Source organism: Carlito syrichta, unplaced genomic scaffold (assembly GCF_000164805.1).
Source record: "Carlito syrichta isolate Samal-C Ts95f unplaced genomic scaffold, Tarsius_syrichta-2.0.1 Scaffold126784, whole genome shotgun sequence".
Taxonomy (NCBI): domain Eukaryota; kingdom Metazoa; phylum Chordata; class Mammalia; order Primates; family Tarsiidae; genus Carlito; species Carlito syrichta.
This window is the reverse complement of record NW_007070880.1, coordinates 38,656-53,823: the sequence shown is the minus strand read 5'-3', so window position 1 is coordinate 53,823 and position 15,168 is coordinate 38,656. Positions and strand designations below refer to the sequence as shown.

At 61.4% G+C, this 15,168-nt stretch overlaps 1 protein-coding gene across 1 annotated transcript in view; it reads left to right on the top strand.

The window, feature by feature from the left end:
* The window catches only part of NAT10 (N-acetyltransferase 10), a 28,342-nt gene extending 15,893 nt beyond the window's left edge, over nucleotides 1-12,449 (top strand). Inside the window, exons 12-28 of the mRNA XM_008048803.1 lie at nucleotides 461-585; nucleotides 980-1,130; nucleotides 1,357-1,453; nucleotides 2,097-2,213; nucleotides 2,913-3,014; nucleotides 3,116-3,190; nucleotides 4,040-4,156; nucleotides 5,169-5,302; nucleotides 5,381-5,429; nucleotides 6,617-6,713; nucleotides 6,791-6,901; nucleotides 8,022-8,194; nucleotides 8,646-8,765; nucleotides 9,034-9,132; nucleotides 9,588-9,661; nucleotides 10,698-10,781; nucleotides 11,817-12,449. Of these exons, the coding sequence (XP_008046994.1) occupies nucleotides 461-585; nucleotides 980-1,130; nucleotides 1,357-1,453; nucleotides 2,097-2,213; nucleotides 2,913-3,014; nucleotides 3,116-3,190; nucleotides 4,040-4,156; nucleotides 5,169-5,302; nucleotides 5,381-5,429; nucleotides 6,617-6,713; nucleotides 6,791-6,901; nucleotides 8,022-8,194; nucleotides 8,646-8,765; nucleotides 9,034-9,132; nucleotides 9,588-9,661; nucleotides 10,698-10,781; nucleotides 11,817-11,928 (1,837 nt within the window). The 3' untranslated portion in view covers nucleotides 11,929-12,449. The remainder of the gene's footprint in view (nucleotides 1-460; nucleotides 586-979; nucleotides 1,131-1,356; nucleotides 1,454-2,096; nucleotides 2,214-2,912; nucleotides 3,015-3,115; nucleotides 3,191-4,039; nucleotides 4,157-5,168; nucleotides 5,303-5,380; nucleotides 5,430-6,616; nucleotides 6,714-6,790; nucleotides 6,902-8,021; nucleotides 8,195-8,645; nucleotides 8,766-9,033; nucleotides 9,133-9,587; nucleotides 9,662-10,697; nucleotides 10,782-11,816) is intronic.
* Nucleotides 12,450-15,168: the final 2,719 nt, after the last annotated feature.

Genomic DNA, 15,168 nt, shown 5'->3' with positions numbered 1-15,168 from the left:
CCCAGGCGGATCTTGAACCCACGGGCTCAGGCAATCCACTCACCTCAGCCTCCCAAAGGCGCGGGATTACAGGCTCAGCCACCGAGCCTGGCAAGTGGTCAGTTTTTCTATCTGGATCTTCCAAGCTGAAAGTTTCCCTGGTTCATCTCTTTGTGTTCCTTTAAAGCCAGCTCCTGTCAGTCGACCGTATACCTGTTGCGTTTCACTCAGCTGGCCAGTGTGCCTGTGCTCAAGGCTTCGCTGGCTCTGTGTTCAGCCCTTACGCTTTTGGTTCACATCACCATCTGTAACGTGTGTGGGAGGATCTCCCTCCAAGGAGGCCCATGCCTGGCTGCATGCGGGTGGCGACAGGCGGCGCTGGACTGCACAGGAGCGGGGCCAGGTGTTTCTGCAGGCAGGGGGAGGGCCTGTCCCCTGCAGGAGTGTGGGTGGAAACTCATGCCTCTGCCTTTGCTCCCAGCTACGAGGGCACTGGCCGGTCACTGTCCCTCAAGCTCATCCAGCAGCTCCGTCAACAGAGTGCCCAGAGCCAGGCCAGCACCACTGCAGAGAACAAGGCCACGATGACGGCCCGGCTGGCATCAGGTACTCAGAACCGGACACAGCTGGTCCCTCGGCTTCCCCCGTCACGCCACGGCAGCGTAGCCCTTCCTCGTCAGGCTGAAAGACTGCATCTCTGAGAGGGGGTGGCTTTTCCCCAAGGAGCGTGGTCTGATGGCTGATGGGGCCTGGAGTGGGCCTTTGGGGCTGGGTCCTGGCTTGTCCCTGGCTTGGGGCAGGGCTGCACCGCCTTGGGACAGCCTTCGGCGCCGGCGTCAGCAAGCTGCTGTCACTGTACCCGCTTCCCCTCTGGGGCCGTGTGCCTCCGACACATGACAGCACGACAGCCGTGAGGGCAGCGTTCCTCTTGCCCTTCCGGACAACATGTGTTTGTTCACTCTGTGCCTTGCCTTGTGTGTGTGTGTGATTGCGGGGCCAGTGCGCACGCTGCACGAGGTCTCCCTGCAGGAGTCCATCCGCTACGCCACCGGGGACGCCGTGGAGCAGTGGCTCAACGACCTACTGTGCCTGGACTGCCTCAGCATCACCCGGATGGTCTCAGGCTGCCCCCTGCCTGAGGCCTGTGAGCTGTATCCTCCGAGCTGCGGTGCCTGCGGGCGGAGGGATGAGAAGCTTAGGGGCAGGGAACGGAACGCGCATCATCTCGGGGTCCTGTTCTCTTCTCCCTCCCCTTGTTTGTTTCTGTCGGGGACTCCTCCCCCTTCTCCAACCAGGGAGGCTTACCTGCCTTCCGGAGTGGCATGCGTGCTGTGTCAGGCTCTCTCAGTTGGGCTTGTCCCTTAACTCCAGACGCAGCTACTACGTTCACAGAGACACCCTTTTCTGCTACCACAAGGCCTCCGAGGTGTTCCTCCAGCGCCTCATGGCCCTCTACGTGGCTTCTCACTACAAGGTAGCTGCACCAGCCCTGGTGGACTCCCAGGGATCTCAGCGCCTGGCCGGCCCTTTACGAGGCTTTGCCTTTCCTGTTCCCGGGTAGCTCTGGTGCCGAGTGTCCCGCTGTGCCATGTTTGTTCCCACATGTCCCCTCATGCAGAGAGGGATTGGGCACGCAGCCCCCGAGGTCAAGAGGGCAACAGTGGCTCGTTTCTTGAGGGTCCTTGTGTGTCTCATCAGCCGGGGCATGAGACCAGCTTTGTACCTCATGGCTGTTTCTAGCAAGTGGCATGTCCACGGGTTCAGGATAGCTGCAGTCTTAGACGGCAGGGTGGGCTGGAAAGGAGACCTTGTGGATGCTCCTGGTGGCGTTGTTATGACTGGCCTTTACCAGAGGCTGGAGACTCGACATTCAAAGTGGTGACAGCAGCTCCTGAAGCAACCCTTCTGTCTAGAACAAGCCCATTCCCTGCTGTGACGAAGCTGTCTGTGGCCTTCAAGGCTGAGTCCTGCCGCGCCCTGACGAAGGCGCTCAGGCCTGCTGGGTACTGGGAGGTGCTTTGTGCTTGGCCTGGGGGGCAGGCCTCCAGCCACCCGGCACCTGGATTGGGCTCGAGTGGGGTGGGGGGCTTCTCACTGACCCTTGCGTGTCCCCATAGAACTCTCCCAACGACCTCCAGATGCTCTCCGATGCCCCTGCCCACCACCTCTTCTGCCTGCTGCCCCCTGTGCCGCCCACCCAGAACGCACTTCCCGAGGTGCTGGCTGTCGTCCAGGTGTGAGCAGAAGCCTCCCCGTGGCGGGCAGGGTGGACACGTTGCGGCGTGCAGGGAGGGGCACCGTGGTACCCTGGCTGGAGCCACATGGCTGGGGCGGCCAAGGTGGAGGCCGGAATCCCGGCACAGGTCGAGGGGCAGGGTCAGCCCCTGGTACCTGCAGCTCCCGCCACGTGGCTCTTCAGCCTGTGTGCTGCCTGTCCTGATTTCAAAGCACGTTGAAGCCAACACGGGAGAGACTTTATCCACCTGGCGTGTGCCATCTTTCCTTTTCATCCATGTGGGGTCTGGATGTGCCCCTTCCGCTTCTGTGGCGGGGGTAGGTCAGACCCCTGGTCCACATGATTTGTTCACGTGCCCTCGTGGGTCAGAGCACACACAGGTGTGTCCACACGTTGTGCACGTGTCCTCACAGTCTCAGCATGCACCTGTGAGACCCTTGAGTGCGAGCTCGCACTGCCCTGCACAGAGCCACATGGCAGCTTTGTCCCGACTGGTGTCCCACATGCACAGCACGCATGCTGCCCCCTCCCGTTGTGCCGTCTTCTTGGTGGTCAGGAGGATGCCCGCTGTCTACCTGGGAACCCAGGGCTTCAGGAGCCCAAATGCGGCTGGAGTGGTTGGCCTGGCTGACGACAGCAGCCCGTGTTCTGCTGTGACGCTGCAGGGGCTTTTGTCCCCGCCGCCGCTTCCCCACAGGTGTGCCTGGAGGGGGAACTTTCCCGCCAGTCCATCTTGAACAGCCTGTCCCGGGGCAAGAAGGCTTCAGGAGACCTGATTCCATGGACGGTGTCGGAGCAGGTGACGGCTTGCCCTGCATGCGAGGGCGCACCCGGCAGTGTGGAGCATGGCGTGTGTTGAGGGTGCTGGCGTGACTGAATCACCGGCTTGTGTCTCCACAGTTCCAGGATCCAGACTTTGGCGGCCTCTCTGGTGGGAGGGTTGTGCGCATTGCTGTCCACCCGGATTACCAAGGGGTAACTATCGGTCTGCGGGCCTTGGGACGCGGGTGCCATTGGGGCTGCAGCCATGTTGCTGGAAGCTCTCTAGGCTGGTGCATTTGGTTGTGGAATAAGAAGCTGGTTAAGGCCGGGTGTGATGCCTCACACTGTAAGCCCAGCACTTTGGGAGGCTGAAGCAGGAGGATGGCCTGAATCCAGGAGTTTGAGGCCAGCGTGGGCAATATGACAAGACCTTGTCTCTTGAAAATATAAAAACATTGTCCTGGCGTGCTGGTATGCACCTGTTGTCCCAGTTACTCGGGAGGCTGAGGCAGGAGGATTGCCTGAGCCCAGACGGTTGAGGCTGTGGTGAGCTGTGATTGTGCCACCGCACTCCAACCTGGGTGGCAGGGAGAGACTCCAATTCAAAGAAACAAAAAGAAGCTGGTATGGAAACTGGTCAGGTAGTAGGCCCGCCCCTGCTCTGGCGAGTGCAGCCCGGGCACTGGGTGCGCGGGTGGACGGGAGACGGCGTTGCCTGCTGGCTTCCCTTGTGGTGGTGAGGATACTAGGCTCGGGTCTGCTTTCACAGTCCCTTCTGTGTCTAGACAATCCCATCAAGGAGTGAGCTGTGGACATGTCCTTCCGGGGCACTGGGGGGCGGCAGGCTCTGTGGGCTGCGGGTCTGGAGGCAAGGTCAGCCGTGTCCTTGCCCTGGGTGAGCCGGGCTCGTGGGAGGGCTCGGGCCACGCTGCCGTTGGTCTCCGCGTCAGCTTGGACCTCGGGGAGTGGTTCCTGGCTCTCACCACGTTCCCTGAGCTCCGGCTGGCCCTGAGCCCCAGGCAGCACAGGCTGGCTGACCCTGCCTGTCTCCCCCTGCTCCAGATGGGCTATGGCAGCCGAGCCCTGCAGCTGCTGCAGATGTACTTCGAGGGCAGATTCCCGTGTCTAGAGGAGAAGGCCCTCGAGCCGGCACCGGAGATTCACACCGTGAGTGGCGAGGTGAGTGGCCTCGGGCCTCGGGCCACTGTGGCTGTCTGAATCTGGGAGGGCACTTCTCTGGGTCCCGGGGAGGCCCAGGGAGACCTGTCTCCTCCAGCCAGATGCTTGAGGTCCTCAGGTGAACTGCAGCGCTGGAAGCTCGTTCCACATGGTTCTTTGAGTCGGCCTCTCTCTCTGTTGCCCAGGCTGGAGGGCAGTGGCACAGTCACGGCTTACCACAGCCGTGACCTTGGGGCTCAGGAGGCCTCCCATGTTGGCCTCCCAAGAAACCGGGACTATCGGTGTACACCACGATGCTCGGCTCATTTTTTGATTTTTTTTTTTTCCTTATAGAGATAGGATCTTGCTATGTTGCCCGGGCTGGTCTCAGATTCCTGAACTTTAGCGATCTTCCTGCCTCAGCCTCTCTAAGTGCTGGGACTGCAGGCATGAGCCCAGCCTAAATGTGCACATTCTTGAGCCTGCTTCGAGTGCTGGGCCGGAGACTCCGGGCGGGGCCTGCTAATCTGGGGTCCCCCGGCACTTGTGCGGCAGGCTGAGCTTGGGACCACTGCTCGCTCGTCCCTCCGTCGAGCCAGACAGGTGGGGCTGCTGCTGCGATGGCCTCCCACCTGCACGGCTGTCGCGGGAGGCCCATAGGCGGCCCACAGGAGTGATTTCCATTTAAGTTCACGCTCAGAGGCTTGCCCTTCCTGGAGCTGTCCAGTCACACAACCCGGACTTCACGTGGCTCCTCTCTCTGTGGCCTCCTGGACTGGGCTGCGGCATTCAGGGCATGCGTGTGGGGCGTTTCCTCCCTCGTGGGGGCCAATAAGAATGCATTGCCACGGGAACGGCCCTTGATGCCGCAGCGTTCCCGTTCTGAACACTGAGACACGCTCCAGCCTTGTTTAGTGCAGAGCCTGGTGTGGCGTGTGGCTGGCTTGGCGGTACCCGACACGGCGGGGGCGGAACCTGCTGCAGGGTCCCTGACCAGCCCCCACTGGGCGCCTGTCCTCCCGCTGTCCCGCAGGCCGTCAGCCTGTTGGAAGAGGCCATCACTCCCCGCCGGGACCTGCCCCCCTTGCTCCTCAAGCTGGGTGAGAGGCCGGCTGAGCACCTGGACTACCTCGGCGTGTGCTACGGCCTGACGCCCAGGCTGCTCAAGTAAGCCCTGTTCCCTGCCCGCCCTGCCCATCCGCACCCGAGGGCTCGCACAGACACCTGCCCCCTGCGTCTCTGCAGGTTCTGGAAACGGGCTGGCTTTGTTCCTGTGTACCTGAGACAGACACCGGTGAGCGAGGCCGTCGGTGGGGGGGTGCTCCGGTTTCCATTGCTCCCGGTGGCAGACCTGTCCTCACACAGCCTGGTGCCTCCCACTGCTGTGCCCCGAGCAGGCATCCTGAGCCTCTGGGGAGGTGTGTTTGGACAGACACCGCCACCTCACCCTTGGAGGCCCGCATGCTCTCTTCCCTGCACTCTTCTGCTGCTGGGGCCTGCTTGGTTGAGGAGCATGGGGGCAGGACGGGCGGGCACGGACGTGTCCTGTGAGCCAGGAAGCCGGGGGTTAGGAGAGGTCGGTGGTGCAGGCCCGAATGATGAGGCCTGTGTTACGAGTTGGATGGGTGGGGTGGGGGGCTGGAGAGGGTTGGGGAGGATTGGGGATGGAGCGGTGGGGGTGAGGATGTGCAGTGTGGACAGAGGTCCTTGAAGCCGGGTTGAGAGACTCGGGGGCTGGGCAGTTGCTTGTGTGTGGGGCAGGATGGTACGGCGTGCGGTGGACTGTGAGGCTGAGGGCTGGAGTGCAGGCCTGAGGGAGGGGCCTGGGCTTTGCAGAGAAGCCTCTCCCTCACTGCAGCGCCGGTTGGGTACAGAAGGTAGTGTTGAGGGTGGGGATGCCCTCCAGGGCCTCTGTTTCCCAGGAGTGGAGGATAGTGCAGAAAGCCAGCATCCGAGGCAGTGTCCCGTGCCTGCAAGACGGTGGGACTGGGGGGCCATGGCATGGTGGCCTCCATGTGGGCAGGAAGCATCAGGGGTGGCAAGTTGGTCCTCAGTGCTTTGGATCAAGGCCAGGCCGTAAATTTGGCCGTCCATGACGGGGAGTGCAGCCTAGGAAGTCCAGTGCAGCCCACGGCATAGGGCTGGGGCTGTGTTCGCTCTCTGGGCCCACAGCCTTGATGATGTAGGCTTTGTTATGTGGTGAAAGCATAGAAGCTTGTGGCCTCAGTGTCACCGTCTTGGCTCAGAAGAAGCTGGGGCTGTGCTGCCAGGCCAGGACGTGGGGTGGGGTGTGTGGCAGGGTCAGAATCAGCTGCCCTATGTCCCAGTGTGACTTGGAAGGCACAGGCAGCAGGGCCTGGGGGACTCGAGGGCCGAGGCGGCCCCTCTGTCCAGCGGCTGGGGAAGGGCTGTGCGGCTGCAGACTTGTGTGGGCGTGTCCACAGAGGGGCTGCCCGGTACCAGCTGAGCACATGTTCCCAGAACGACCTGACCGGAGAGCACTCGTGTGTCATGCTGAAGACCCTGGCTGACGGGGACGCGGCTGACCAGGGAGCCTGGCTGGCGGCCTTCTGGAAAGGTACAGGGGAGCGGGAGGGGGTGTGGCTGTGAGGCATAGGCCAGAGCCCAGGCCTCTCACTCCGCGAGCTCCCGCAGACTTCCGGCGGCGCTTCCTGGCTCTGCTGTCCTTCCAGTTCCGCTCATTCTCCCCTGCCCTGGCCCTGAACGTCATCCAGAACAGGAGCACCGGGAGGCCAGCGCAGCCAGGTGAGTGGGCAGGGGTGCGGCAGGCAGTGGGGCTGGAGGCTTGGCCGTGTCCTGCTGTGTGCCAGGCTGGCATTCCTTTTTGCACCAGACTCTGGAGGCGTAACTTGACCTCAGAGGTGTCTGAGTTGTTCCTGCAGCTTCTTGGGGAACCCCACCTAGACCCTGGGACCCTGCAGGAGGGACACACTTGGCCTTAAAGGCTGCGTTTCCTCCCTTGCAATGTCTAATGAGAATGCACTACCTGCCCTCTGTCCAGCAACACGTCCAGTGTTCTGGGCACGTAAATTCTGCCTGGATATTTAAAATGCAAAAAAATTTTTAAAAATTTAAAATATTAAAAAAAAATGTGAGGGATTGTGAGAGGTAACAGCTGGGAGTTTTTGTTGCCTGTTGCACACATAAGTGTGTGTATATACACGCATTTGTGCATGCATGAGCGTGTGTCCGTTTTTTGGCCAGTTTTGTTTTATTTTGAGTAGGAGTCTCACTCTGTCATCCAGGCTGGAGTGCAGTGGCATGCCCATGGCCACTGCAGCCTCGACCTGTTGGGCTCAGGCGATCCTTCTGCCTCAGCCTTCCAAGTAGCCAGAACTATAGGCACTCACCACCACACCTGGCTAATTTTTTGACTTACTGTAGAGACGAAATTCTCACCTAGTTGCCTAGGCTGGTCTCAAAAATTCCAGGACTCAAGCAGTCTTCTTGTCTCGGCCTCCCAAAGTTCAGTGTGAGCCACTGCGCCTGGTACCAATTATGTTCTGATGTTGAAATCTGTTCCTTGAGCTGGAAGAACCAACCTGCTTCCTGTGAGGCTGAGGACGTAATGCGGCAGAAAGGGTGTTGTGCTCCCCCAGCGTGGGGCACCAGCCTGTCCTTGGTCCCAGGTGTTGGGGGGCTTCTGAGCCCTGGTCATATACCAGCTGCCTCGCCCCATGGCTTGGAGCTGCCCCTTGTGTAGGCACGGGGTGATGGGTGCAGGCAGGACTGCGTCAGTCAGGGCCAGGCTTGTCTGGTGCCTTGTGCAGGCGCTCTCCCAGGCCATTATGTGTGCTGTGTGTCCATCACAAGAGCCCCCCAGGGCACCAGGCTGACCTGGCTTGTCGGATTCTGTCTCGGACAGCCCTGACCCGGGCAGAGCTGGATGCCCTCTTCCTGCCCTACGACCTGAAGCGCCTAGAGATGTACTCACGGAACATGGTGGACTACCATCTTGTCATGGACTTGGTTCCGGCCATTGCCCGCATGTACTTCCTTCACCAGCTGGGGGACCTGGCCCTATCAGCCGCCCAGTCAGTAGGTGGCCCAGCCCGTGTGCGGGAAGAGCCCTGGGCTGCTGGGGTGGGCGCGGGCGGGGTGTTCGGTGGCATTCTGTGCCCTCCTGGCAGGTCTGACAGGTGGGCAGCGGCCTCCTTGTCCTGTAGGGTGCCAGGTAAGGGCCCTGCCACAGCGGGTCAGAGCAGGCTGTGGGGCGTGGCTACCCGTCTTCTGCCCACCCCAGCCTTGATGTCAGCTTTGCCTCACAGAGGTTCAGGAAAGCGCAGACTTGTGTTGTCGCGGGGAGCAGGTGTTTGTCAGGATGGCCTGTCAGGGATGTCAGGAGGGCATGTCTCTGGGGGCTGAAGGGCAGGTGCCGTCTGCCACTGCACCCAGCGGCTGGTTCATGAGAGCGGCTGGTTCATGAGAGCGGCTGGGTCTCCTGGGGAAGGCCTGTCCTAGGCGCCACCAGCAGATCTTCTGTCCTCAGGCTCTGCTCTTGGGCATCGGCCTGCAGCACAAGTCGGTGGACCAGCTGGAGACGGAGATCGAGCTGCCCTCAGGCCAGCTGATGGGGCTGTTCAACCGCGTCATCCGCAAGGTCGTGAAGGTAACCAGGCCTGCCTGACCTGGGTGGTGGGGCGTGGCCCTCCCGTCCACACAGACAGACACCCTCCAAGGACTTGAATCATATAGTGCACGCGCACACACACACTTCAGGGCGATAGGTCTCTGAGAAGTCCTGTGTCTCCAGGCGCCACTTGGGTGTTGGCTGTCCCCTTGGCCTTGTCACACCCTTGTGATATTGGTCTCTGACTCAGCACATGGTCGCGAGAGGCAGCCCTGCAGCTCGGTCACCCTCCGCCTTGTCTTTATAGCTGTTCAGCGAGGTCCAGGAGCGGGCTGTCGAGGAGCAGATGGCAGCCGTGAGGGAGGTGGCCATGGAGCCCGCGCTGAAAACCCTGAGTGACGACCTGGTGGGTCCCTGCTGCGGGCCTGGGAGTCCCCATGCCGGCCCCTCCCTGGCCCCCCACTGACTGGAGCACAGAGCAGGCTCCTGCTTGGAGGCAGCCTCCACCTGGCTGCGTCCTGGGGTTCACAGTGGGGGCACACCATGGGCTGCCCAGGTTCTGCGCTCTGTGGCCCTGCCTGGCGCGTTGCTCACGGCCGCAGCAGGTCTCCCACTGTATTTGTGCACGTATGTGTGCGTGTGCGTGTGCGCGTGCGCTGCCGGAACCGGGCATCTGTGGTTGTAGGGGTCGTGTTTCTCCTTGGATGACCTTATGAAAGTGTGTTGCGCCCCATGAGTGTGCCGAGGTAGTGAGGGCGGGTTGGGAGCAAGCTGGAGGGAGGCAGAGGCCCTCTCCGCGGGGTCCCCTCACTGTTTTCCATTTGCCTCCCGCCCCCGGGCCTCCATGGTGCTTGACTGCAGGATGAAGCCGCCAAGGAGTTTCAGGAGCGGCACAAGAGGGAAGTGAGCAGACTGCAGGACCTGGACCTTGCTCAGTAAGGCCCGCTCGGCGCCAGGTGTCGGACCCCACCTGTCTGCCTCCGCACATCTCCTGGGACTTGCCCTCCTAGACCTGGGGCTGTCCGGGCACTTCTCCCTCCCTGCCGGCCTCCTCACTGGCTGTCTGGGTCCTGCTGCCTCCTCGACTTTCAAACCGAGCTCTGTGGACCCTGGAGCTCTGTGTCCACTGCCCAGGTCCTTCCAGGAGCGGGGGCGACCAGAGGAGTGTGGACTTGATTGCTTGACTGTGTCGGGTTTTTGCATGTGACTTTGAAGAACAGGTTCTCTTGCCTAAAACAAACAGGCACACACCCCTGCGCTCTTGAGTCCTTGCTCCCTGGAGCTTCAGCTGTGGTTCCCCCTCATTAATGTGGCCCCTGAGCCGCTGTGACCTGCAGTCCCGTGACCAGGTCACAAGTTTTGGAGCTGTTCTGCACATGGGATGGAGGTGGCAGGATCCCTGGTCAGGGGTCAGCTCTACCTTTGCAGTGTCAAAACCTTGACTTGGGCCAGGCATGGTGGCTCGTGCCTGTAATTCAGCACTTTGGGAAGCTGAGGTGGAAGGATTGCTGAGGCCAGGAGCTCGAGACCAACCACATAGCCAGACTTCATCTCTGCAATAAAAATAAAAACTAGCCGAGCTTGGTGGCGCATGTCTGTAGCCCCAGTTGCTCGGCAGCTAGGCAGGAGGATCGCCTGAGCCCAGGAGGTCGAGGCTATGCTCCAGCCTGGGGACAGTGAGCCCACAACTCAAAAAAACCCTAGACTTGCCAGAACTTAGTGTGAGCAGGCTGGGCAGGAGAGAGGTGCACAGGTCATGGCTCGTGGGCAGTGCCTGCAGCAGGAGTGGGTGACAGGAATCACATGGGAGGCCGGGCAGGCCGGTCCTCGCTGGCGGCCAGCAGGCATGGTGCCCCGCTCCTTGGAGCCTGTGTTCCCCTGACACAGATCGGCCCGGCTGTTGTCAGGAAGCGTTTTCTCCCAGCAGTCCCTCGGCTGCAAGGAGGCGCTGACGCGTGTTTGCCCCTCCAGGTACGCGATCCGCGGGGATGACGACGAGTGGGACGAGGTTCTGAGCCGAGCTGGGCAGAACGCCTCCGTCATCAGTCTGAAGAGGTGAGGCCCAAGACTGGCCTGTGTGCCCCGGCCGCAGGGGCTTGTGGCAGTGGAGTCTTGCTCCAACAGGGTCCTGGTCACGTCCTTTTGTGGCGCGTCACCTGTGGGCCAGGCGGGATCCCTGCCTGGGCCTGTCTGGTAGCTGCCATGGATGGCCACGCTCGGTGGGCCTGGGTGCACGTGTGGGTCTGCGCCCAGGACGGCACCTGAGAGCTGTCGTCCCACTGTGGCTGTTAGTGAGGTGGCCAAGGTCTAAGGGGTCGCGGCCCCAGGAAGCACCCAGCTGGCGCAAGCCAGTCCAGAGACAGACCCGCCTGTGGCCACCGCCGCTCACAGTCCTTCCCCTGAGCCAGTGGGTCTTGGAGGTGTGGGCCTCAGAGCTCCCACACAGCTTAAAAATCACTCGCGTCTCCTGAGACTTTAGTGTGCGTTGGTTATTCCCATCGAATTGCCCCTCAGCGGAAGTGAAGATGGAGGAATTTTTAAAATGCGTAGTGATTCACGGCGAACAGTAATTGGCTCGTTATGGTTTTTTGTTGTGAAAGTCACTCTGCTGTCAGTTTCGTGAGGAGAGCCTGCTGTTTCTACACATCCTGCCCGCTGTGTAGACTGTGGGCTGCTCCCACCTGCCTTGTGGGTAGAGCTTAACCTGGGTGGGCTTCCAGAGGAAGGCGGCGTGGCCAAGGGATCCCCTCTGGTCTGTCAGGGAGGAGCCCGTGGCTTCAGGGCATGACCAAGCCATGGTGGGTCTCTTGCTCATTCTGGAACAGGAACTGCAGGCTTTCCTTGAGACTCACATTTGGCGTCAGGACAGTCTCGGGGGTCCCTGGGATGATGCATTTGATATCTGGGGTCGCTTGTGATGAGGGAGGTAGGAGGGACATCTTACCACCGCTGGTCTCTCGAGGTCTTGGGGGCAAATGTAGTGCCCTGCAGAGCACCCGGCTCAGGGGTGAAGGCCCAGGTAGGGTGGGCACCGCTGGGGAGGGGTGGCTCTGTGTGGTTGACTCTTCCACTCCTGACTTTCTCGTCTAGCGACAAGAAAAGGACGTTGGAAGCCAAGCAGGACCCCAAGCAGCGCAAGAAGGTGAAGAGGAGCAGAGATGCGAAGAGCAAAAAAGACGCAAAGCTGAAGCGGAAGAAGTAGTGGGGTCGTGGCCCTCCTGTGAGGAGACAGCTTTCCTGCCTGCTGCGGGCTGGGCAGCTGGACTGTCATGGTGGCAGGGCCCCACAGACCCAGAGTTGGTGGGACTTCAGCCTGGGTCCCCTGGCCGACAGTCATCCCACACGACCTGCTTAGAACTCAGTGCAGAGTGGCCTCAGGCACCACTGGCCCCCTTGGCCCGTGAGGTCACAGTTCTGTGTGCGTGGGAGCCAGGCCCTGGGATATGGCCTTCTGCTGGGCCGGCTCGTCCCATGGGTGTTCTGGCGCCTGGGCCTGGAGCAGGAGCTTGCAGTCAGACGGTAGGGCCCCCCCACGCCTGGCCCTGCAGTCCTGGCCCCTCAGGGCCCCAGAGAAGCCGAGCCTTCAGCTGGATCCTCAGGGCCGGCTGTGTCCTGCAGCGGGAAGGGTGCAGCAGGGCCTTGGCTAGCAGTGGAGAGGTGAGGGGAGAGCCTTTTGGTAATAAATAACACCCTAAAGATGGTGCCTGCGGGGCCCTGGACTTCGCGCGTGTGGAAGTTGTCTCCTTGTCCTCAGTGGACCTTGACTGCCAGCCCACTTTGGGGGTGTTGCTCAGGGGCAAGGGCAGGGGCAGGCCTGGCAGTGGCGGGGCTGAGAGTGCTGTGCTCGTCTCCAGCGGGCGCCGCTTCCTGTGGCTCGTGGCGTCACATTCTGTGGTCTTGTTTTCATGGCATCCATGCCATGCCTCTCCACAACCCTGATCTGTCATCGGCTCATGGACATCTCACGGGCTAACAGGGAGGGACGGGGTGCATCTGGACCTGAGGCGCTGCATGGCCGCCGGGCCTCCCTGGGACTGGGTGTGCTGTGGGACCCTGTAGGCCCGCGTGCCGGGACTGGCAGCGCCTGCCTTTGGCCTTCTGCTGGGTCTGGGAGAGCTTGCCCAAGGCGTGAGGCCACAGCCTTTCCCAGGGGAGTGTGGCCACAAGCTAGTCCACATCTTGGGTGGTCAAGACCATGCGGTATTCTGGGGGTTGTCCAGATGCCTCTCCCATGGCGAGGCAGTGTCTGGCCCCAGAGCTCTTGCAGCCGGCTGTGATCTGCATCCAGGTGCAGAGTTTGTGGAGGCTGCCCCGCCTGCCGTGGCCACCATGCGTCAGGCTTTGGGACACTTGCAGGACTGATGGGAGCACCAAGCTCTGGCATGTCTGGAGCTGTGGTCAGTGGGAAGAGTCCTGCCTGGATGGAGAGCCTGGCCGGATCAGGCCTGGTCTCCCAGTGATGGCCATGTCCCGCCAGGGCCCTTGCTGGTAGAGTATGCTGTCAGGCCTGTGCCTTGTGGTTGTGACCTTGAGTTTTCCTTCAGACCTGTGAGCCCTGCCTCCCACAGCCTCACCATCTGGGCCCCAGACCGTGACATCTGGAAGGCATGGTGCTCTCGGCAGGAATTATCATGGGTGGTGATGGCTGTCAGCGGGAGAGGGGCTGACAGGCTGGACGGGCTGGTTCCCGAGTGGCTGCCCTCCCCCGGACCCACGGGCTGTGCCTGCCCTCACCCCTCATCTGGCCCCAAGTGACCAGGAGTTGGGACATGGGGCAGTAGGGGAGATCCGTGGCTGTCACTTGGGAACCACAGTTGTCTGAGGCCTCAGAGCCTCCAGCTTGGACTGGGGGTTTCAGTCCGGGGACAGGAGAAGGGGGCCTGGAATCTGAGCTGGTCCTGCAGAGGGGTGTGGTGGGAGCCTGTGGCTTCCTGCTTCCCTGGTCCTGCCGTGGTGGGGTGGGGGCTGGGGTCCGGAGGAAATGGTGACAGGCAGAGGTGCATCAGGAGACCAGACAGCCCACGGGGACAGCCTGGTGGTGGTGGCCTGGGGCCCTCTGGCACAGTCTGCCTCAGGAGGGGCCTGCCATGAAGATGCTGCCCAGACACCAGCTCCGTGAACCATGGCCTCTGGTGAGGACAGAGTGCAGTCGGGTGTGAGCTGTATGCAGCCCCGGCACCTGGAGGCTCCTGGGAGGGGAGGAGGAGTGCGCCCAGCCTCCAGAGGCCACCTCCACTCCAGTCCCAGCCCCTGGAGGAACATGATGTGCTTCTTGTCAGTGTCGCATGTGCATTTCCAAGTGCCTTCCTACCGCACGAGGGCTCATGGGCCTGGCGCTACACATCCTGTTCACACCCCCACCACCCACCCCCTAACAGGAACCGACTGCACCCCTCTTGTGGGCCAGAGCTGGCGTGTGACCAGGCCTTGCTTCAAATTGAGGACCAGCTGTGTGTGTTCTGCGGGGCTGGGGGGCTTGTGGGGAGGCTGGACAGACACCCGAGGCCGCTTCAAGGGCAGACACTGAGCACAGGTGGGGGTGGGTGCTGTGGGCCGCCCTCCCGTGGTCTCTGTGCTTCCCATCACAACCTTGGCCACCCTGGTTGACCCGACCTTGGGAATGACCAGCCCACCCCGGGAAGGGGGTGTTTTAAAAGAGCTGCACCCAGGTCCGAATCCAGACCTACCACCCTCTGTCTCTGTACGGTGGTTGTGCCCAGTGGCTGGGTGGGTGGGAAGGTTCCGCCCACATCACAGGAGGGAAAATCGAGGGGGCTCAAGCTCCTGGCCACTCAGGCCAGGTCCTGGGAGGGGGAGGGAAGGGTGGTCACAGCACAGACAGGCAGCCCCAAGACCTCCCAGCTCTGAGCTCAGAGCCATCCCGTAGCAGGGGTCACAAAGCCAACGTCACTGCTAATGAGTGTTTATTGTTAATAAAACCATGGTACATTTACAGTAGATGACATTATTATACAGTGGAAGTATCATACAATATTACAGCAATAAAATAACACCCACTCCTTTGTACACCAGCTCAAGCAGCTAGCCAAAAATATCTTCCAGGACCGCAAGCCCCACGAGCTTTTCAGGGGGACCCAGGGACATGCCTCTGAATAAATAGTTTCTAAGGTGTGGCCAGACGGGCCCAGGTCTGGTTGTAGATAACCCCCACAGAATGCGGGCGCAGTGGACCATGGCAGGGCCTCCCTTGCTTTCCTGGCCTGGAGGGCAGGTGACTGGCCCTACCCTAAGCCGACGGCACCTTCAGCAGGAGGCTGGCAGGGCTCACAGAGCCGGCCCCTCAAAACAGCAGCAAATTGAGAGCCGAGGCCCCAGGCTCCTACAGCCCCAGCAGCTGGGGACTGCCCTCCACCACTCTCTGGGCAAGACAACAAGGAAGATAGGGCGGGGGTGGCAGCAAGCCTCTCAAAGCTGCGAGGAG